At 40.5% G+C, this 24,073-nt stretch overlaps 1 protein-coding gene across 1 annotated transcript in view; it reads right to left on the reverse strand.

The window, feature by feature from the left end:
* AKAIN1 (A-kinase anchor inhibitor 1) overlaps nt 1-7,086 on the reverse strand; it is a 14,251-nt gene extending 7,165 nt beyond the window's left edge. Inside the window, exon 1 of the mRNA XM_023754271.1 lies at nt 7,023-7,086. Coding sequence (XP_023610039.1) covers nt 7,023-7,086 — 64 coding nt within the window. The remainder of the gene's footprint in view (nt 1-7,022) is intronic.
* Between the last annotated feature and the right edge of the window lie 16,987 nt (nt 7,087-24,073).

Genomic DNA, 24,073 nt, shown 5'->3' on the forward strand with positions numbered 1-24,073 from the left:
GAGGAGTGAGAGCGGAGGGTGGGGCGGGAACTGGGAGGGGAGTTATGGGGGGGAAAAAAGAGGAACAAATGTAATCTGAACAATAAAGATTTAATTAAAAAAAAGAATTTCTTTTCTGAACACTCAGATAACAACTCAATCAAGATTGGGTTAAGAGTTCAGAGACACCCAAAAGGATGTTTTGAGGACCTCACAGGTTTCTGCAAAGTTTAGCTGCAGGTTTTTCTCCTTTCATCCCTAAAGACTTGGGAAATCTAACTCCTCCCAGGTCCTAGATTCTTGCTGTTAGTAGCAGCTTCAGAATTTCCATGAAGAAGGATTTAGGAATAGCACTCAGAGAAAAGGGAAACCAAGAATTTGTTCTGAAACTGGGATGTGCATGACACTTTACACAGGGCTGATAAAATGCCTATTTTTCATATCCAACAGGGGCTGGGATGGGGATGAGGCCACTGCCCACCTTCTGACCTTCTCTAACGGCTCACTTCTTCAGAGTGGCCGTGTCACCCAGTGTCCACCCTCCCCTCCCAAAGCCACCAAGCAAACCTGGCTGGCCCAAACTGTGGGCTCCTTCGTTCCTGCCCCAGGGATATGCCAGAAAGGAGTCTGGAAATCGGAAGTCAGGTATTTAAGCAACAGAAAATGTAGGCACCGTGTGAGCCTGTGTATTAAAGTGGCCATACTAGACCTGATAGAACACAGAACAAACCCTGGAACCCTGAGGGTGACATACTCTTCCCACTCTCGGAGCCAGGTCTTTACCCCGACACCACCTCCCCTCAGAGGCTCTGCAGCCAGACCACCACCACCCAGGCTGCGCCCCTGCCCGGTTCTGCAGCCTCTGCTGCCCCTTGGTGGCCACTCCTAGGGTTGCCACAGACTCAGGGACAGGACGTCCTTTGGCAGAAAGTGGGCAGCCCTGATTCCTGGGATGGGTAGTGTGTCTGTGTGTGTGTTTTTTCTGTGTGTGTGTGTGTGGGTGTGTGTGTGTGTATGAGTGTGTGTGAATGTGTGGCTGTGTCAGTGTGTAAATATGTGTGTTACTATATAGGGGAAATCCTTGAAATCTCCATGAGACAAAGGTGTGGTTTTATCAAACACACTTGGCACAACTAGCTCACCATGGTACTTGCTGTCTGACCACAAAACCTCACGCAGACCTTTATAGCTATGTCCTCCCAAGAGTTCAGGGGCAGCTGGGAATATAGTCCAGAGGTTTCCTGTCTCAATTCAGATGAAAATTGCTTGACCAAAATATTTAATATCTCTTACATGTTTAACGAAATATTGTGAGTTCCTGGGCAAAACTAGCCACGTGCTCTCCCTTCCTACCCACTATGGAGAGGGAGGGAGGGAAGGAGGAATTAATATTAGCTTTTTAAGTGATTTTAAATAAATGCTTTAAAAAATCCTCTCACACTGCCCTCCCTACAATAAAGAGCACAGCCTTCACCATCACCATCTTTCGGTTAAAGACGGAATCAAATCCCAGCTGCGACAAGTCAGCAGAGAGTACACGTCTATATCTTAACTACGCAGTGCCTCAAAGCGCAGCCATCATCCCTGGAGGATGTGAATACATAGCAAAACTCTCAGGAGGAGATTATGCTCTGACATAAAGTAAAACCTTTTCTACTCTCCTTGAAGAGCAGCTCCCCACCTTTTGAAAATGACTCCTCTGTAATGTCAAAATATTTCACCTATCCCCTCATGACACAATGACAAAAAGAGGCTATGAATTCAGTGATGCTTTTAGATAAATCTGAATGGTATTCATCACGACAGCCTCCACCTACATTTGAAAATTGCAGGAGTTAGAGAGATGGCATTTCCAACCACCACAGTGTGGTAGAACCTGGCGTCCCTGTCCCTTAAAACAGCTCCATGGCTCCCAGGGTCTTTCTTGCTCCCACACCGGACTGGAGGTGTAGAAACAATGAAAACCGGGTAGATGTTTTAAACTAATGCCTGACGATGGAACGCAGGCAGCAGCCAGGTGCGGTGTGGAGCAAGAACTTTTCCACCAGCTAGCCTCAAATTCTACCCCTACTCCTAGTCACCCATGAAGCATTTACTAAATGCCTCAGTGTGACGGGTTTGCACAAGATAGCCAAATCAAACTGTCACCTTCCGGAAGGATATAATGCCTAAGATTTCTCACAGTTTTAAGTACGATAAAATATTTTAAGGCTTTAAAAGTTTAGCAGAGAAGATAAAGTATCAGCCCTCTCAATTTTTCAAGAGGCTCAAATATTGCAAGGAGTCACTCACGTGGGGTCCTCCTACTCAGTAAGTCCAGAGCTGGGGTAGAACTGCATGCTCAGGAGTCCTTCCCAGGACCCCCTCCTGCTGCTGCCTGGTCTTCCGGCAGACGAGGAGCTGGCAGCTAGTAACAGAGCCCAGAGATGATTTCCTTCTCTGCCCCAAATGGGAAATAAGTAAATAAATGCCATGCCCTCACTTGCTTCCTAACTGATTTTCATATTAAATCACTGTCGTTATTACATCTTCTATTTATCCTTCCACTTGCTGCCCTGACAGCAGCCCGAGTAACGTTTTTTCAATGGAAATCCAATATGTCATCCAATGGTTCAAAACCTTCCTTGGCGAGAATATCAGAAAGGCTGCTCCAATTTCTAGGCCACATAACTAGGCCAATTACCAGTTTTTAAATTTACACTATTTATAGCTCTCATTTCCTATCTTCCTGGTTTTCTCCATTCTCTCCTTTTGCGTCCCTGTCAGTCCCTCTGATGATCAGTTCTTAGCTCTCCCCCATAGGTTTCAAATACTTTCCAGAACAAGGTGGTGTGAAAACAAGCCCCTTCACTTAGGTCCAGTGACGTCCCCCGGTGGTGTGTTCCATTGGCCAGCCGTTTGCCATGAACACACTCCCCAGGCATTTATAAACTCTCTGAACCCACAACTCTCAGGGGCTGAGAAGGCCCCTGTCCCAGAGGCTCTGCATGTGAACCTCTGGGCCTTTCGAGTTCGCCTGCACAAGCCTCAGCTTTCCCTCCGAACACACAGGAAAACATAGTCAACCAGTTTGTTTAAAGCAGAGGAATGAGATGACAAGTCCATGTTGCTTCATCTACAAATTGGACAAAGAAATACAAAACTCCTTCTTCAACCATGAGTTTCCTCGGTCAAAATTCTAGTATAGACGATAAAGATAAAGGCTTTTCTGTTATACCTTTTTTATATAACCATGAGGATCTTGGCTCCCTTTGCTGTGTTGGGGTTAATTAGAAAAAGAGCACAGGTGGCTGGAAATAGAAAAGGAAGTGAAGAACAGATCAGATGTTTTATGGGAGTTTCTTTCAGTGATATTTCAGAAGGGAAAAGAAACTGAAGGAAAATAAACCCAGACTTTAGAAGTGTCTGTTACAGCTATGCAACAGGAGGGTAATTTCACCTGTCTCAACCTGTGTCTTAGAGCTTTGGCTGCCAGCATCAAAACTCCAAGTCAGAGCACAGCAAGTGCACTGTGCATTTGCTCTAAGAGTCAGATATGGAAAAAGAAATAAGGGAGGGAAGGAGAGATGGAGGCAGGGAGGAAAAGAGAAACAGTATCTCTGAGAATACAAATTAAAATCAAATTGCATGCATCTAATTAACAGGGTAATCGTGCCTTTAAAAGTTTCTAGCAAGCAAGCTATAATAAATATAAATTCATTATACAAGACACATTATAAGCAGTTTAAGATGCAAAAGTTTACATTGATATACTCTTTAGAGTGACAGGTGGGTCTCATCAGGATTCACAGCAATCTAGGCAACCCCCTGCTCTGAGTGCTCTCTCTGCCCTTGTCCTGGTGGGCGGGGCCTGCCAAAGAAGACATATGATACATGGAGTCATTCAAATGTTTATTGAGCATCAACTATGTCCAGGCAATGTGCTAGGCATTAGGGGTACTGAGATAATTCACATCTCCTGGTCTTCACGGCGTTCACAGAAGGCACAGGATATAATATGGTTCTATGAGCCTCTTAACCCCCTAGCCTACTTTAATCATCTTTCAAATCACAATAGTAAATCCTTCCAAGGTATATTACAGGATAAATATAAGGATAAAAATTTATAAGAAATATTCAAATGCTATGAAGAGTTGAATCTGATATATACATATTTATATAATTCCATGAGTTCAAAATTCTCATTTCACACACATTTCTCTTTAGAAAGACCTGACATCAGCACTATTAACTTCTAGGGTGTAAAGAGGGAAGGGCTCGTCTGTCACAGCACAGGTGGTAGAGAGCAGAGAACAAGGGAAAAAGCAATAAAGAGGATGATCTGTTACAGGAAAGGTGGGATCTTCGTGACAGAGCTCAGGCAGGTCATTGAGCATCTGGTTGGTTTGTGGTTCTCAACATCTGGCATCATAAGAACCACCGAGGATCCAGAGTGACAATGAAGACTGCATACGAAGCGGCTCTGGAATGTACATATTTAGCTGTGACCGCAGATAATTCTGATGCATGTTTCAGATGGGCCGCCCTTTTATTTAAAACTCACCTTCAGTCTATACCCACAGAGCATGAGGAAAGTCAGTGACTAAGTGACCATTTCACAGTTTATTTAATTAATGGGACAATCAAGCAAATGATTCAAGCCACAAAGTGCAAGGTGCACCTCCTCCATTTACTGAATTAGCTAATTGCCAAATCTGCACTGTACTCTGGAAAACACTAATCAGCCATTAATCTTCAGCAAGGTTTTAACCATTCACTTTAAATTCTAGCTGTTACTTCATCTACCCGCTCTCCCGGTCGCAAACCTGGGTTATGGAGACTAGTATCATTTCAAGGTCTTCATCTTTCATTATATAGTTAAATCTGTCGAAGGACTCAGGTTTGTGGACAATATAAGAAACAACCTTTTGTTGAGGGGAAATGGAAATGAGAAGTTCCTACCTGTGGAAAAATTTCCTCTCTTATAAATGCTTTTAATTCTCTGTATGTTAAAGTCGTGCTGTCTTCTTGGAAGCCTTCAAGCTATTTTTTTTCAATACTTGATTGCAGTTAATAGGTGTGAATTCCAGGAAGTAAGAAAATTAGAAGATACACTTCTAAATCTCATGAGGCATTAACAGGTAGAACATTTGCAATGATGAAAAAGAAATGTTGGCAGTTAATGTTATCAGTATGTGTGTTCAGAAGACTGAACAATATGATCCATCTGGTATACTTATGCGAGTCACATAATGTACTAGGCAGTTTATTTTTAAAATTCAATAATACAACAATTATCCCTTTTTAGAAAACTGGGGGGGGGGCCTGCAATTCAATCATCACACATTTGAAAATACATCATAGGCAAATATTGTGCCTGTATTTGGAAAATATTCTTTGTGTGCAGAAAATCTAGAGCAAGGTGAAAAAAAAGGGACAGTGAAAATAAAACCCAGCTCATATTTGAATTTAAAATGCACATGAAAATAATTTGATATAAAGTCATGTAACCCCAGGGGAAGCAATAAATTAATTCATAGCAAGATGATAAAGAATGAAAAATATGGTCTATTGTTCCCACTATTATTACAAAGTTCATTTGCTTTAACAGACTAGAATTCAGTGAAGTAGAGGAATAAGCAATACACTGCTTCTGATTTGAGGTAGGGTTAACATAATTTAGAGCCACCAGTGGATTGCAGACATATGACAATTTTGTATTTATTTTTTCAAATGAATTTTTTATTAACGGAATAAAATACCTCAGGGAAAAGCAAGTAAGAAGTGTGTATCTAACTTCAACTTTATTATCTCCAATCCAATAAACTCAACTGCTTCACACAGAGAGAAGAAGGTCAAGGTCATATAATATGATGAGCCAGAAGGCCCCATTCCTGCCAGGAACACAGATACATCTCTCAGCCATGTAAGCTTTCTTCAATGTATCCCAAATGGCCATAGAGAAAGGGGTGTTTGAAGGTAAGTAGTATAACAAAACTTCACCACATTTGAAAACATTTACAGCACCTGCCTTCCAAGTAATACATAGTACATTAGTCTCATCCTTTGTACAAAGGACAGCTCATAACATTTATATCACCCATGTATAACATACAACTTGGTACAATATGCATTCCCAGTGGTGATGGGTAAGATAAATTGCTACATCACTGGTCTTTTGGATAGATATTAAAGAGTTGGAGTAAAAATCACTAATTTTTATTCTATTATGTCTAAAGATAACAAAATTTTTTAGTCAATTTTCACCTTTCTAGCCCGTTCATTGAATCATTTTCAATTCACATTTTCATTTCTGGTTGTATACAACTGGTGTCTCTCTTGTTTACTCCAATCTGCCAGCCAGATAGGCTGTAGAGCATGAAAACTAAGAGAAAATATGAGTCAGTACAAGTGCCCATTAGAAAAGAAAGATGAACCCATCAAAACATTCTATTGAAATGTTTCACCCTGTGTGTTCTGCTTATCAAGGGAGATGTCATCCGAGGCTTTAACTGGTGCCTGTAAAGGCAGATAAAATGGGCCATCAGCTGCTGGTTTTATCTCACACTCAGCTCACAACAGGAGATACCAAGGCCTGCTTGGCAGATACCTGTCGACACTCCGAGGGTGGTAGGAAATGATGAGAAAGGAAGGTGCAAAAAATAACAGCAGCCAGGACAAAGCACTTCACTTCATGAGCTCTGTCTCCTCTCTGCAATTGTAATGAACTTAAACCCCTAAAGTCAGTATGAGAATAACAACACTCTGGGCTCACACCCAGTTTTCAAAGCAAGCAGAAATGAGACTTTTTGAAGACACTTGGAATGCTAAGTGTTCTGATCTGTGCACTTGTACTACCTTCATGCTGTCCCTAAATTGGGTAAAAGGGAGCTCTACCTACACTAAGTGGAACCCTGCAAAGATAAGAATAGATGCAAACTGGCCTCTCTACGTGAGCGAGGTGTAACACATGAAGAACAGACATAGGCCTCATGTCTCACCACTCCTCTCTCCAAGACCAGCACTGCCAGCCCTTCCTGTGACTTGTGAGGTTGGCTACCAACCCTCAGGAACCTTCACCACACAGTGCTCCAAGCGGCCTTTGCCAGTCATCCTCATAGAAAGCATTTTGCGGTTCCCAGATGGCAGACCCACACTGGGCTTGGGTAAAGGTCTGGACTTGCAGCCAGCTTCACCCTAACCTACTAAGTAACTTTGAAAAATCACTTGACCTGTCTGGCTTCAAGCTTCCTTTTCTAAAAAGAAAAATTCCTCTAATATTCAATGTTCTATAAAGTGCTTATCATTATTATGATAAGCTATTATTTTCATAGCTTTTAAACTATCTGATTTTAGCAAATTAGCTAAAATATAGACAATACCCAGAAAGATGATAGGCATCTACCAGTGAGAAGGTTCCCTGAACTAAATATAAATTACCTAAGTGTCATGTGTTCACCTATGTGTAAACGCCCCTCTAATTCATTATTGTAGTACTGATTATTGGTAGGACTTAAAATGCTCACATCTTATAGCAATACATTTGGATCCCCTGTTCAGTGCTGCTTCATGGAACAAGGCACCATTTTGTGTCCCAAAATCTGATTCTCAGGACCAGCACAATATTTCTACATATTTCATCAAATAAGAACCATATTCAAACCACATGCCAAGACAAACACACACAAAAAGACAAACACTGTTGATAAAAATTAATGCCAGATAAACTGTTTAACATGGATAGAAAGAGGGTGAGAACCTGATTACATTCTTGGCTCCTATTTCATCAATTCTCAGAATGACATTTGAAATTGTTTTCTCACAAGTTGACAGAGCACAACTTAAGGTTGCAAGAATTAATCACAGTAGGCATCTTGCGTAATTCTAAACCAGAGTTCACAAAAACATGTGAGCATCTGTTTCCTTTGAATATGCTTCTACTCCTAAAGACACATCTTCCATAATGTCTTTCACCATCTGCAAAACACTGCATATGATTGGCTTGGGGGACAGGGACTAGCAATTGGCTCTGCTAACATCCATAGATGTGCTAATTATTAAAAATGCCCCCCTTGGCTATCATATTTAAAAAGGAAACGAATTAAATGATACAGAAAGAACATTACATATGATTTTTATTCCTGCAGAGTAAAATGTTTTTAAAATTATATAACAACTAAGGCAGTGTGACCCTAGCACAGAAAAACAGACAGATGGACAAATGGAACAGGTTAGAAAGGCTGGTACCTCGCATTTGATGAAGATGATAGTTCAAATGATAGTTCAAAAGGTACTGAGAAAATTAGATGTCTTTTAAAATTTGTTAATCTCTAACTCCAGATGGAGAAAAAAATGGTGAATGTTTTTCAAAATAAAGAACATGCACTAGATACACTAAAATAAATGTATATGGCTGGGGAGAAAAGTGGCACTGAGGCTGAAGGATGAAAGAACAAAATTAACAAAATAACAAACAGGGCTCTGCATGGACCAGTGATGATAGCGGGCCATGAACTGAGAAATGTTATTAGTTAAATTCAGCACATTTGAGTCCAAAAAGAAAGAAAAAAAGAAGAAAGGGAGGAAAAGAGAATGAAAAATATATAGTGACTGTATATCTGGTCTTGGGGAGAAAAAGTCCATCAAATAGCACCAATTATCACAAAAGTCCACAAAGAAGATGATAAAAATTTATTACACTACAATAAAATCTTCAGTACATCAAGTAAAACACAAATAATTTTTAAAAGGCAATCAACTAGGAAAAATATTTGTTATATATTTGAAAAAGGGTTATCTTAATATGTAGATATGTCTTTCAAATTGATAATAACCCCCAATATAAACATGACTTCATTATAATGAACACTTTATAAAAGAAATAGTCATAATGATCAACTAAGCACAAGCATTAACCTGTGTACCTTCCACTGTATAAATATCCAAAAAGGAATAAACCCACAGCTATGACAAGAAAAAAAAATGGGACAAAGGGAACCAATGAAGAGAGATATCTACAAATTTCTGGAAGAAAAAAATCACACAGGATTGAGTAGACATAGGAAATAGAAAAAGCCACAGCCTGGAATGTACTAGAAGAGGACTTCCAAGAAAGTGGCATTCAGTCAGCCTAAAAGAACAGAGAGACTCTGGGATCAGAATCTGCTATATTGTGGAGCAGATGTAAGAAGCAGGATTCAACTCAGGTGGGATGTTCAAAGGCAAGAGTAATATGTGTTCATCCTCCTTTTTCAAGATAAAAACTATCCTCATCCAGAATACAAAAAAAAATGATAGGATGCCTTCCTCCCCAGGCAAAAGTAAGCCAATAATAATAATAATAAATTGATGGCTATTCTCTCCCTCATGGCCACAAAATGTCTGCAATAGATTCAGGCATCACATCCTCATAAAACAGAACATGGACTCCTTCTTCCTTGTGACTGTTTCTAAGAGCTAGAAATGTTTTTGCCAATTTTAAGGAATTAGCTCACATGATTGTGGGAGCTGGGAAGTCAGAAATCTACAGTGCAGGCAGCAGGCTAGAAACCTGGAGAAGAGTTGATGTTGCAGCATTGAGTCCAAAGGCAGACTAGAGAAAGAATTCCTTTTTCATCAGGGAACCTCCATCTTTTCTTTTAAGACCTTCTACTGATTAGATGAGGCCCACTCATATTATGGAGCATTATTTGCTATATTCAAAGTGTACTGATTTAAATGTTAATCACACCTAAAAAAAATACTTTCCCAGCAACATCTAGACTAGTGTTTAACCAAAATTGAGTCAGCATTGCCTGGCGAAGTTGACAGAGAATTAATCATCACAGGAGGGTTAGGTGAAATTCACAGAGGGATGGCAAAAATATAAAGTTTTATAATAAACTATATACATAATTCTATAGGAAAGAAGTGAATACACTCTCGTGAAAACCTGCTGAATTGACTATATACCATGACAGGCAATGCCCAGCAATTATAGTTACTCTTCACCTCAGCCTCTCGGTCCTGTACTGGCCCAGAATTCTATTACCTGTAACCATTTGAAATTTTACATGAGCACAATTATAGTTGTATACAAGACTGTCACACATTCTGTATTACTAATTCGCACATTTGGGATATTAAAAAATATTCTAATTTTTAACAAAAATAGTGCTTATTTTGCATTATGTGGTAAATATGTAGTACGAGCAATTTGGGCAGAATTCAATCTGATCCGATTAATTACAAAGGCAAAAAATGCAACTGAACACAAACATGCTACAAGTTAGAGAAAAGGCCTGTTTCCTTTTATAATCAGGTCTATAGTCAAATAAGGTTCCAAGGATCTCTGGAGGCAGAGCATTCATTACTCAACTTAATTAACTATTTAGAGGTCTATTTCCCTGCTTGCCCACTCTGTAAGTTTCCATACTTCAGAGTCTGACCTTAAGTGACATCACAATGTGGCTGCATCACCCCAGTTCTTTCGCTGGGTGGCTGAGCAAGTTAACCTCTTGGTTTCTATTTCCTTATGTTTAAATTAGAGGTTGAACTGGCAACTCTAGAATTCTGAGTCTGCTAATCGAAGTATCCGTACAGTCCCCTAGCATATTTTAAATGTTCAATCATAACAACAGCACACTCATATTTAAACATTTTATGTATGAAATGACTCATTTAATCATCATGAAAACCATATTAAGTAGAAACTTGTATTTGTTCTTATCCCATGTCCTCAGAACCTTGCATCACTCATCAAGAGATGGAATCTATGTCCCTTTCCCTTGCAGTTGTGTGAGCATTTGTGACTGCCTCATTAATAGAATATGGTAGAGGGGGCGTGACATGACTTCCAAGGTTAGGCATACAGATTCCACTGGCGTTTTCTCCCTTAGGACAGTCATCTCAGAACCCAGCCACCATACTGTAAGGAGACTCAAGCCACAAGGAGAGGCTACAGATGGGTGTTCCAACTTACAGCACCCAGTGGAGATCTTAGCTAACAGCTAGAATCAACCATCAGTTATGAAAGTGAATGGGCCTTCAGATGATTTCAGCCCCCAGCATACAAGTAATTCCCGCTGATGCCAAGTGAAACAGAGACCAGCTAACCTTGCCAAGCAGCCCCACCTCAAATTGAAGAATCATGACAAAATACAAGCCACTAAGTTTTGTGGTGGTTTGTTCTGTAGTAATAGATAATCAGAACAAGGTTAGTAGTGTTTTATCCTCATTTTATCCATGGGGAAACTGAGGCAAAGCGAGACTATGTAAATTGCCCAAGGTCACACAGCGTGGAAGCAGAATTGGAACCCAGCAGTCTAACTCCAGGGAGTGAGCCCTTGGACACTATGCTATACTCCATTTAATAAGCAATTGATAGAATTATTAGTCCTTGATTCACAGCCCTGCTTATTCCTTGTGATATTTCATAGCGCATCTCACCTAACTAAATTATTTAATATGTGTATATTTTATATAATTGGCATATCATTATATGTATTTTCCCCCAAGAAATCATGCTACCACCCAGCCGGCGTGGCTCAGTGGTTGAGCATCGACCTATGAACCAGGAGGTTGTAGTTCGATTCCCCATCAGGGCATATACCCGGGTTGCGGGCTTGATCCCCAGTGTGGGGTGTGCAGAAGGCTGCCTATCGATGATTCTCTCTCATCACTGATGTTTCTGTCTCTCTCCCTCTCCCTTCCTCTCTGAAATCAATAAAAAATATTTTTTTAAAGAAATCATGCTACCAAAGGCTAAAATGATTGATAACATTTTAGGGAAAACAAAACCTTACATCAGAAAAGAGTTTCTCTTAGCCTCTTCTATTTATTCTTCCCAAGAATATAAGAAATTGAAATTTTACTGCTGGGAGAAGCAATTTCTAGGGAGGCTGACTCAATTCATTTATACCGTATCTATAAAACTCCCTCTGAGGGACATATTAAGACTACAAAGATCAATGTCCTGCCAATGGAAAAAGAGTTATGATGGGAGAAAATGAGGGTGGCATCTAAATTACACACTTTCTGCTTTACAGTTTACAGCATAATTAGCTATTTTAAAGCAAGATAAGTGATTTGGCAAAAAGTCTTATTTAAACATTGAGTTATAATGCAAGAGAAATGTTTCCATTCACAACTGGTTAAAAATTATTTGATCATTACAATCCTGCAAATTGACATTATTATGTGCAAAATAAAGAGCTTAATAAACCATTCTAATTATTACTAATCATGATAATGCTCAGATCCTTTCCAAGGAGAGAACTTGCTTTTACTGACCATAACACTGTACATAATATATGCAAATTTTCTCAGGACTAAATGGACACAATTGCTGAAAGCCTTTTGTAGAATTAAACAGAAAAATTTAAATATCAAATTTGTGACAGTGTAGGGTTTTTTGTGTTTATTGTATTATATTTTATAGCTTTCCCAATGTCTTTATATATTTTGTTTTCCAAATCATTGATTCAAAAGAACAACATATTCCCCATGTCCAAAAAGAAGAACAGCCATCAGCGATATGAAAGCCCAACAGAGCAGCTGGCAACTCTACTGTGAGCCAAATCAGAAAGGAGGGGTTGACTTCTGTTATATTCTAGTTGGAATAAAATTACGTATTTTTTTTTTTGGAGGAGAAAACATAGTCAAGACAACTGGCAGGTGTTGTTTTCCTGGCCTTTGTACCTAATCGTGCTACACCCACTAAGGACTGGGGTCACACTGGTTTAGCACTAGTCCAGGTATGGTGCATAATGTTTGCCTAATGAATATTTAATTAACATGAGCCAAGCTCTGCTATAGACACTGGGAATTCAGAGATAAGTTTCAAAGAATCTTCTTGAACTCTAGGAGTAGAGAACCATAGTGGGGTTGGATCACTGAACACTTAACCACACTGATGGTAGTAAGCAGTGACAGCAAGTGTTATGAGAGCACCTGTCCCACCTGGTTCTTTTCTGGTAGGATCCCCACCCCCACCACCATCTGCTGTGCGTGGTTAAAAACCCAGAAATAGAATTCCAGCCAGGAAAGGGGGCTGGGAGATTAATTCTGCACTGAGATCTTTGCTCACCCACCCTCAGCACTCCTCCTGGCACGTGAAGACCAAAATCCAAGGAAGATGCTCTGAGCACGTGCCCAGAGCTCTCCCCGCGCACTCATTCCACACCTGCTCTTCGCTCTCTGCCCGAGGTTTCCTGGCTGCCCAGCCAGATTTTCTCCCACAAACATTTTCTTTTTTAACTTTCAGACCCATACGAAGGTTGCAATAGTGCTGGGGACTCTGGTGTTGGAGATAATCCAGCCTGGCTGGCACAACCCCGGGAACCATCGCATAAGGAGGTCCAAGCTCTTGAGGGCCACCTGTCCTAATGCTCTGCCCTGTGGGAGAGGCAGTGCCCCTGAGGATTCCCTTTCAAGGGGACAGTGCCTACAGAGACCCTAATGTCTACATAACACTTGCAGGTGAGGTCCAGATCCATCTTGGAAACCTTGTCTGGCCTCATCAGCAAACTGACAGCAAAGAGCAGTAAGCAAAACTGCCCACCCAAATGAAGCACTTAGGGGCCTGACCACTGCAGCGTGAAGGTGCGTCAAAGAGCAGAAAGCGGTTGTCTCAGGTGGAGTTACCATGACATTGTGGAACAGAGCAGGCCCCACCATGAGAACAATTCTTCAGAAAGGAAGAGAACCAGCCTTGTGTACAGGCCTCAGATGCTCTTCAGAGACAGAATACCACCATTTGCAGCAGTGCCTTTGATGGGGGGGTCTGTGCTGGATACCGTGGGATGTTTAGCAGCATCCCTAGTTTCTAGCAACTAGATGTCAGTAACCAGGACCAGCTTCATGGGCATGCGCCTGGTGCAGTCATCCGTAGCCCCACATTCAGAAGGACCCTGTGCTTGGTTTTTGGTTTTTTAGATTTTGGGGGTTTTTCTGTTTTGTTTTGGTTTTGGTTTTGTTTTTTGCTCTGCTGTTGCCATCTTGAAATTCTTAATAATTGTATCTTTCAACTTGAGTTTTGTAAGTGAAGTTCAATGGGACAATGGAACATACACTGCAGATGCGTGCAGCATGCCATTTCTTGCCGCCCCAAGTACAAGGAAACAAGGATGCTACCTGCTTATTGTGTTTGCCATTTGAAGTTAGATCAGTGGTTCTCAGGCCAAATGCACAATCAACCACCTGGAGAGCTTTTAACAAACACTCATGCTTAGGGCACACCACTAGAGATTTTTATTTTACCAGCCTGTGTTGGACCCGGAGCAATGATATATTTTAGAAGCTTCCCAGGTGATTTTAATATGTAGCCAGCACTGAGAACCCCTGAGCTATGACACAGATACAAATGGAGTGAGGGGAGAAAGGGATCAAGAAGTTAAAAAAAATCTATGATCACATCAAAATCTTGACCTTTTTAATTATTTTATGCTAATTTCTGTTGCGTTCTCCCTTAGTATTTAATAAACGTCCACCTTCCCTATACTTAGAGAAACAGGAAAAGACACATCTACCTATGCTCCAGGCAATTCCTTAAAGGGAGCACAGCATTCCCTGTCCTGTCCTGGTGGCGGCCATGGTCATTAAAGGGAAATAATCAAGCAGAAGATAAACTTCAGGGGCCAGATTCAGGCCTAGATCAAATACATCTGCTCCCCTTAGAGAGTCTCCTTTCAGGTCTTTAATATGGTTCTGAGGGCATTTTATTGTCATTTAAAGGTAATAGAGATAATTTTTATTAAATTGATTGGGGTGACATTGGTTAATAAAATTATGTAGGTTTCAAGGGTACAATTCTATAATTGTACATGTACATCATCTGTACATTGCATTGTATGCTTATTATCCAAAGTCAAATCTCCTTCCATCACCATATATTTGACCCCCTTTACCTTTTATTACTTCCCCCCATTCCCTTTCCCTCAGGTAATCACCATACCTCACACGCAGTAGGTCTTCTACAAATGTAGCTCCTTTGCCTTTTCTTACATTTGTCTCCTCTGTCCAATAAATCTCTGTAACTGATAACTACAATAATAAACATCTAGGATGCTGAGGATGACTAGAAAATGATTGAGAAAGAGGCACGGAAGCCAATTAACTAATTCAAAATCACATAGCAAGTGAGGAAAACTTTTGACGAAAAACTCAACCCCTCTCCTAATCTCTAGTTAGTAACTATGTGGCTGTTTCTTTATCAAAAGAAAAAAGCTTTCTTCCTGAGAAGGTTCAAGTAGGACCAAAGATAATGTTCCAAGAATAGTATCTGAGGATGTGTGTGTGTCTATGACATAAGTCACAAAATTTGGACTTATGTCTCCAAGAAAAAAAAAAAGGTATAGAGATTGTGAAACAATATCTCAAATCCCAAAATACAAATTTGCCTTAACTAAAAATTAAATATTAAAAACATAATGAATTATACCCTCACCAGAAAATCATTCAGCTTTTAAATTTAGACAAGATCAGAATTATTCAGATCAGCGAGATGCCCATCTGCTTTCAAGCATGCAGCTGCTAGCCTTTAAACAGCAACTTTCCATGATTCATAACTTATTCATTGCAGGATGGACTCAGACATCTGCTCTATCATAAATTCAGCTTGCCACAGCATTTTGCTTTAAAGTTTAATAACCTCTACCTAGGTAACATACAAGGGTGGGCAAAAGTAGGTTTATAGTTGTGAGGTAGCAAAGCAGAGTTTATTCTTATATTATTACTTATTAATTTTTGTATTATTTTTCATATGAAAAACTATAAACTTACTTTTTCCCACCCCTGGAGTGAACCAGTAAGTCAGTCTTCTTCCACAGAAAGAATCAACTGTATAACTCCCCAAATGGATGGCCCAATCTTGAAATCATATATGTGCATATGTACATTAAAAACACATTATTGGTTGTTCCCTTTTAAAATAGTAACATCAGTAATAGCTACCATTTAGCCTACTGTGGACCAGATACTTCATCTTTATCTTCATTACCACTCTAGAAAATAGATATTATGACCTTCCTTTTCTACATGAGCAAATCAGCTAGACTAGATGATTACCCAACTCCAATAAATGTAGATATGGCAAAGGCGAGCTGTTTGATCCCAGGCCTATCTGTCCCCAAACCCATGCTCCTACAGCAACCAAGTTTGCCTAATATTTGCATTGCTATGGAATAACTGAAATATTATTATCGGTTGTATAGAGGAGAGATTATACTTAGTCCAATGCCATTTATTCTCAACTCAAAAAATATCTTACATATGACACCTAGTTCATATAAATGCCTTAAGAATTATAAAGGACTGTGTAAATTTGTTGGATCTTTTATTCTCCTGATAAACTTTTGGCAATCCTAACTGTCCATTCTTTCCCTCTCCATTACTAAGAGCAACAGCCTGGAGAAGATGAAGGATCCAGAAACTGTGAAAGGACTGAGCCCATTTCTGTATGGTTGAAAGAACCCCTTATATAGTCTAACTTGGAAGAAGAGGTATTAATATACAGATTTCCTCCAAATGAGATAAATTTTATCTTTTCTTTGTCTATAATTCTAGTTTGCAAATTGTTTGATTCTTGCTTTTATTTAAAAACTATGTTGTGTGTAGAAAATAAGTGGATCTAATGTCAAATCTTGGTTATAAAATTGTCAGGCATTCTGAGCTTTACTTTTATCACCTATAAAAATGAAAATTCACGTTTAACTTCCTGCAAACCTCTGGTCACAACATTTTTGTCAACTGAAAAATACATAACCTTGTTTTTAACACTGGTCGGGGCCTGTGTAGAAGGCAACCAGTCAACATCGATGTTTCTCTCTGTCTTTCCCTCTATCTTCCACTCTCCCTAAATTTCAATGAAAAAATATCCTCAGGTGAGAATCAATAAGAAAATAAATAAATAAATAAATAAATAAATAAATAATAAACCAAAAGGAAAATCTACAATTTTTGCTAGAGGCTTCAGTACCCAACTTTTAGCAATCAGCAGACCAAGTAGACTGAATATGAGTTAGGATATAGAAGAAATGAACAACACTATCAGCCAACTGTATCAAAATGACATTTTAATAGCACTCAACTTTTTAAAAAAAGAACAGAATATGTACTCTTTTTAGTGCACATGGAAGATTCACCAAGATAGACCATATTCTAAAAACAGTATTGAGTTTTCTCAAAAGATTAAAAATGGACCTGCCTTATGACCCAGCAATTCCACTTCTGGGATTTATGAAGGAACTCAAAAGACTAATTCAAAAGATTATGTGTATCCCTATGTTTATTGCAGCATTATTTACAATAGCCAAAATATGGAAGCAACTAAGTGCTCATCGCAAGACGAGCAGATAAAAAAGACAAACCTATGGTACATATATATGCAATGGAATATTACTCAGCCATAAAAAAGAATGAAATCTTTCCATTTGCAACAGCATGGATGAACCTAGAGGGCATTGTGCTAAGTGAAATAAGTCAGACAGAGAAAGACAAATATCATATGGTCTCACTTATATGTGTAATCTAAAGAAGAAAATAAACAAAGCTAAAATAGACTCTTAGACACAGCCAGCAGACTGGTGATTGATTGCCAGAGGGGATTAAAGACTTACTAGTATAAATGTAAGTCATGAAGCCATAAAAATCCTAGAAGAAATTATAGGCAGTAAAATCTCAGACATTTATTATAGCAATTTTTTTCAGACATATCTCCTCAGGCAAGGGGAAAAAACAAAAAATAAACAAATGGGACTACACCAAACTAAAAAGCTTTTTGCATAGCAAAGGAAATCATCAACAAAATGAAAAGACAACCCACGAACATATTTTCCAATGATACATCTGATCAGGGGTCGATTTCCAAAATTTATAAAGAACTTACACAACTCAAAACTCAAAACTAAATAAATAAATAAATAAATCACAATAAAATAATGGCCAAAGGATCTGAGTAGACACTTCTCTGAAGAGGACATACAGATGGCCAACAGTCATATAAAAATATGCTCAGCATCACTAATCATCAGAGAAATGCAAATTAAAACCTCATGCCTGTCAGGATAACTATCATCCATAAATCAACAAACAAGTGTTGGGAGGATGTGGAGAAAAGGGACCCCTCCTGCACTGTTGGTAGGAATGCAGACTGGTGCAGCCATTATGGAAAACAGTATGGGGTTTCTTCAATTAATTTTTTATTTTTAATGGAACTGCCTTTTGATCCTGTGATCCCACTTCTAGGAATATATCAGAAGAAACCTGAAACACTAATTCTAAAGAATATATGCACCCCTATGTTCATTGTCGTGTTACAAAGGCCAAGATTTGGAAGCAGCCCAAGTGCCCAGAAGTAAATGAGTAGCTAAAAAGGCTGTGGTACATTTACACAGTGGAATACCACTCAGCTGTAAAAAAGAAGGAAATCTAACCTTTTGCAACAGCATGGATGGTCCTGGAGAGTATTTTGCTAAATGAAGTAAGTGTTCAGATAAAGACAAATATCATATGACTTCACTTATATGTGGAATCTAATTAACAAAATAAGTTAACAAACAAAATAGAAACAGACTCACAGATACATAGAACATACTGACAGCTATCAGAGGGGAGAGAGGTTGGGGCACTGTGTGAAAAGGTGAATGGATTAAGACATAGGCAACAGTATGGTGATTGCCAGAAGGAAAGGGGGTTGGAGGAGGTAGAAAATGGCAAAGGGGGAATAAATAGTGGTATCCATATGTTAAAATTCATAGAACTGTACACCAAAAGAGTCAACTTAACTGGATATAATTTTTAAATAATAAATTAATAAAAGTAAAAAATACCTTAGAGTTAAGACAATCTGCTATATAATTTACAGATTGATTTTTCAAGAATTGGTTTACATAAATAAATACCAGTAAAAGCTGCCCTAGCTAGTTTGGCTCAGTAGATAGAGCGTCAGTCTGCAGACCAAAGGGTTTCGGGTTGGATTCTGGTCAAGGACACATACCTCAGTTGGGTTGTAGGCTCCTCCCCGGCCCCGGCCCTGGCCCTTGTCAGGGCACATGCAGGAGGCAACCAATAGATGTGTTTCTCTCACATTGATATTTTTCTCTGTCTTTCCCTCTCTCTTCCACTGTCTCTAAAAATCAATGCAAAAATATCCTCGGGTGAGGATGCAAAAATAAATAAATAAATAAATAAATACTATAATTAACTTATAATAAATAAGATTTTCTTAAATATTTTGATAGCGCTCTCTAGAACTATTGTTTTAATCTTAGAAGTCAAGATACTGGCTGTCTAATTCCTTACAATTACACCATTTTTATTCCCCATGAATTCCCTACAAAACCAATAGCACAGAATGAGAAGTCCAGACATCTTCTTCCAGAACTTTTTGTTTCTCCCAAATGGAAGTTTTTGTACAGCCACAGACTAACATGGGTCAATTTAGTGTTATGCACAGAGCCAAAATATTTTTTCATATTGGTTGTGTCATCTACTTTCCTTTAGCTATGTTGGTATGTTTCTAAATCTTCTCATATTGCTCCAGAAAGAAAGATTTCACCTTCAGATTGGGGCTGAGGGAAGGAAGGAGGAGTAGAAAAGAGACTTAGAAAAAGAGACTTAGGAAAGGAAGTAGAAAAGAGACTTAGGAAAAGGGGTCTTTTGCCTCAGACATGTGCCCCAGCTTAGTTGATTTAATCAGTATTTAGGAATATATCATACTTATAGAGAAATTAATGTATTTATACTTTATTCCTCACTTATCAATTTTGTATAATTCCTTTACAGGAAAGAAGAAATGAGTGATAGGCTCCCAGTAACTGAATCCTTAAATGATTAGTCTTCATGACCCTTCACCATTAAGGTTTTTAAAAATTGGTGTGCACAAAATTAAAATCCTCTAAAATTACAAAATCTATGAATGGTATAAGAAGGGGGGAAAGTGTAGAACTGTATTGTCTGCCCTGTGCAAACTGAGAAACCACCCAAAGATTCTGCCCAGCTTAAGCCCTGTAGTACAGTGTGTAAACTAACCTAAACAAGAGAATGTAAGAATATGTCAAACCATATGATGAGTGAATTCTAGCTAGAGTTATATAAAGTCCTCTTCCATTCCGTCCTCATTCCATTGTGCTTCTGAGCTGAAACTTGCTCCATGGATCTCTGTCACTTTTTATTTTTGCCTTTAATGTAAGCAAAAAGGCAGCAGAACCGTTCAAAGGATGAACAATCCATGAGGCAAGATCAGAACTAGACCTCAAGGTTCTTATTCCACTTTGCTAAAATTCAAAAAGCTACACTGGGTTTTGAAGTGCACAGTATCCGTTGACTCAGTTTTATAAACAGCTCATTGTTAATTTACCGTTTTATTCAGCTTGGATTATCAAACACATTTTATGACTTTTGGGGTGATCACTACATATTCCCTTCCTTGGCATTAGGCTGGCTTGGAGAAAGAGGTGGGGGTATTTCCCTTGACTAGTACAAAACAACTGGATCCCCAGATATAGAGGTTGTAATGCTGAAAAGCTGGCAGAGTTCAAAAACAATTCATTGTTCGGATTTTCTTTCAGAACAATATCACTAAATGAGTTAGAAGACATATTATCACCCCTTTCCTATTGCCCCCAAATGCTTATGATTTTTCAAGAGAAACTCAATAATGAAGTAATTACTCAAAAAAGTGTTTCACATATCTTATCCAGGTCAATTTATGCCATCTCTGACAGTTATGAAAAACTTATACTTTCTCCATAGGGGGAAAAAAACTAATACAAAACTTAAAGAAAAATGGAAAAGTAAAGCCCAATCCAAATAGTGGGCTACTTTTAAGCCAAATCAATCAACTCCAGAAATTTCCCACTGCTTATTACACAATCCTTCACCCACAATGCTTTTAGAAAATGCCAAGTTAGCATCATCCAATAACCCTAACTCTGGACAACACCAGCCCATCCCCCACCTTGGAAATGGAAGGATACTTCCCCTTGGCTACATCTGACCTTGAACCAAAAAGCAGCTATCCCTGGGTCTGGTGAGACATTTTTTTCAGGAAGATAGGCTTTGAGGTATAGGAATCTGAGGTCAGAAAACGCCAGCTGAGGCTGGCAAAACTATCTGGAATCAGCCTCCCTGAGGGTAGTAAAATAGGGGTGATATTGTTTACTTCAGAGGGTAATATAAAGATCAAATGAGTTAAGGGCATGAAAGTGCTTTATGAAGTGTTAAGTAATTTACATATGTATCAAAGAGCTGTTGTTTTCCAGCTTCACAGAACCTGGGTTGATTGAATGTCCTTCACTAAGCAGAACACTTTCTTCCCTTTATTTATTTTTGCTGGGGGGGGGGGGGGGGCGCTCATGGGCTTTTCTCTAAGTCATTTGTTCTTCTGAGTCACAGATGTGGTGAGTATCAAAACTGACAGAAACGCATCCCTGCCTTCCCAGCTAACATCCTAATTTGTGGGGGAGGGATTGCAACTTCCTCTGCTCAGTTTTCCTAAGGAATTTTTTGAAGCCCAGACTCAATTCTTCCCTTTTAAAAATACCTTTCTTCCCCAGATCTCTGAGGTCCATGGCCACAGCAAATGCAAACCTACCTTTCAGATTAAACTATGACACAGTTAAAGAGTTCCAGGCCCCTCTAATCTTTCCCCTACTCCCCCTTTTTCCCCAGTAATCTTTAATGAAGTGGAGGCTGGAATTTAAGAAGGGGGGGCGGGGTGAGACTTTCTATCTACCCCTAGAGAGGGCTTCATATGTTAACAAGGGCCAAGCTTTCCCTAACTCCTCCTGACCTCATCTGAAACACACATCCACGACTTCATACACACACGCACATGCTGGTAAGCCAGCCCAAAGCAGACAAATCTGACTTCCCCAACTTGTAGCCACAAATAGCAGCAGAGACCAAAGTCTTTCACCGCCAGCTTCCAAAAGACACTGCAACGGCCCGCGACGCCGCAATAGCAGCCTCTGTGCTGCAGCCTTCCGCTGGCCAGAGTTTCAGGGCTAATTCCTTACGGAGCATCGCTCTTCTGCCCTGCGCCCCACTCCCCTGTGCTTCACCCACTTCTCTCCTCGGGAGGTCAGGAGGAACCGGGTCACTTTGCACTTCTATGGAGAGGGAAGTTCAGTGAAGGAGATTCCCACCGAAGTAGCCCGAAGCCCACTACTCTTTGCCCCGTCTCCACCCTCCTGCCCACGCAGGCGCCTGTGCGGCGGACGAAGGTGCCAGTTCTCAAGGTGCCTGAGCTCGCATGGGATGTGCAGGAGCTAAGCAGGAAGAACAGCGACGGGACGATGGCTGGAGATAGTTAGAGGATAAATGGGGCAGGACTGGGGAGAGGGACGAAGACTCCGCACAGGGGCACTCTCTCGCCCCGCTCTCACAGACTGTAACTCCGAAACGCGCAGATGGGCATTAAGGTAAAGGCCTTCCCTCCCTACTCTCTCCCTTCGCTTCCCCACTCCCCGCCTGGACACCTAGTGGAAAAGCAAGGTGCGGGTGTACCTGGAGCGAACACCATGATTTCCTCCAGCCGTTACGCCCCTAGGTAAAGACAGAGACACGAAGGCCAGGACTTGGAGGGGTCCAGTGCAGGTGCGCGTGCAGGGCGCGGACCGGCTGCGGGCCGGGGCGATCAGCACCTCGGACAGCTCCCCGTCGCGCGATCCCGGGCTGCAGCTCCAGCCGCTGCGGCGCGCTCAGCCTCCACAATGCACTGCTCCGCCAGCGGCCACAGCCGCGGCGGGAGGAGGAGACGGAATCCCTGCTCAGTTCATCCCTCATTCCTGTGCCAGCTCAGCATACGTAGCTGTTTAGAGAGCAAAGCACTCCTACAGCTTCTACGGGAGAAGGACCGAAGAGGAAGAGAGAAAAAGGTAATTGCCCGGCTTCCCGGCAGGGGTCAGCTAATTGCTTCTATTACCTGCTGTCACTAGTCCCGGTGGATATAGGACTGACATTTAGAATGGGTTTGTCCTTTCTTTTTCTTTCTTTGTTGTTTTTTTAACGCAAAAGCTTTACTCTCGAGGCGGCTGACTGAGTTCTTCGAGTTGGGCTGGCTCTGAACAGAGGGGTGGGACCGCCAAGTTAATCAATCTTGGGCCCAGAGTCCCAGTCTTGTGCTACTATAAAAAGACAGCAGGAGGGAAGGACAGGGTGACCATGAAGGCATGAGAAGGGCGTCGCTATCAGGCCCTGCTCCCAGGCAGCCGATCTGGCTCTAAAAGCTCCTAGGCTTGGAGACCCTCAAGGTCATCACTTTAGAGAAAGCAGGGCCCCACAAGGAATTGGAAAGAGACCTCGTGAGGCTGGTCTCCTCCACGGACAAACTCACACATCCTACGAAAGGATGAGTCAAGAGTCCCTTTCAAGTGTGAAAACAGCCCTGAAACCCATCAAGAAGCATTACTGCTTCCCCTGCCTTTACCCAACTGAAAACTATGCCCCCTCCCCTGTATACACCCAGTTCTACTCTAAGATACTGGGACATAACACCGCACTCCATGCTTCTAATCCTTGCTCATTTTAAAGCACTATCTAGTTCCCCCAAGAAATGCTTGTAATATCGGCCAAGCTAGATATTACCCAGCTTGAAACAAGTCCATCTGGGTTATAACCTCAGTGCTAAAAGTGATACAGGATCCTCCAGCCTCAAAGCAGATGTCAGTTGCTTTGGGTTTAATCCTCTATCTTCGAAGTTGAATGGAGTTATACAAGAACAAAGGGTGATCAGAGTCATCTCCAGTGTTTTATAGGGTTTCTTCACTTGCACTTCTCCCTGGAAAATAGAGCTATTCTGAAAATACAGTATTTCTTAATAATTTGATTGGTGGCCATCAGCTCAACACTCTTTTGGAAAATATAAAGCATTCAAATAGCCTTATTGGGACTGGTTTTGTTCCAAGCCATCTGATAGATTGAAATGGCAAATAGTTTTACAGCTCTTGAACCACAGTTTGCCTGGAGGCATATGAACAGCCTCAACATAACATAATCAGTACTGCTCTTAGCACCTGGCTCAACACAGGCTTGAACAGATGGGACCTGCCTCAGCAGCAACAAGATGCAAGTCAATTGATGGACAGATGAAGTGTGGGCATAACAAGATGCAGTCTGCTCATTTTCCCAAGTTATA

The sequence above is a fragment of the Myotis lucifugus genome, unplaced genomic scaffold, assembly GCF_000147115.1.
Source record: "Myotis lucifugus unplaced genomic scaffold, Myoluc2.0 scaffold_58, whole genome shotgun sequence".
Taxonomy (NCBI): domain Eukaryota; kingdom Metazoa; phylum Chordata; class Mammalia; order Chiroptera; family Vespertilionidae; genus Myotis; species Myotis lucifugus.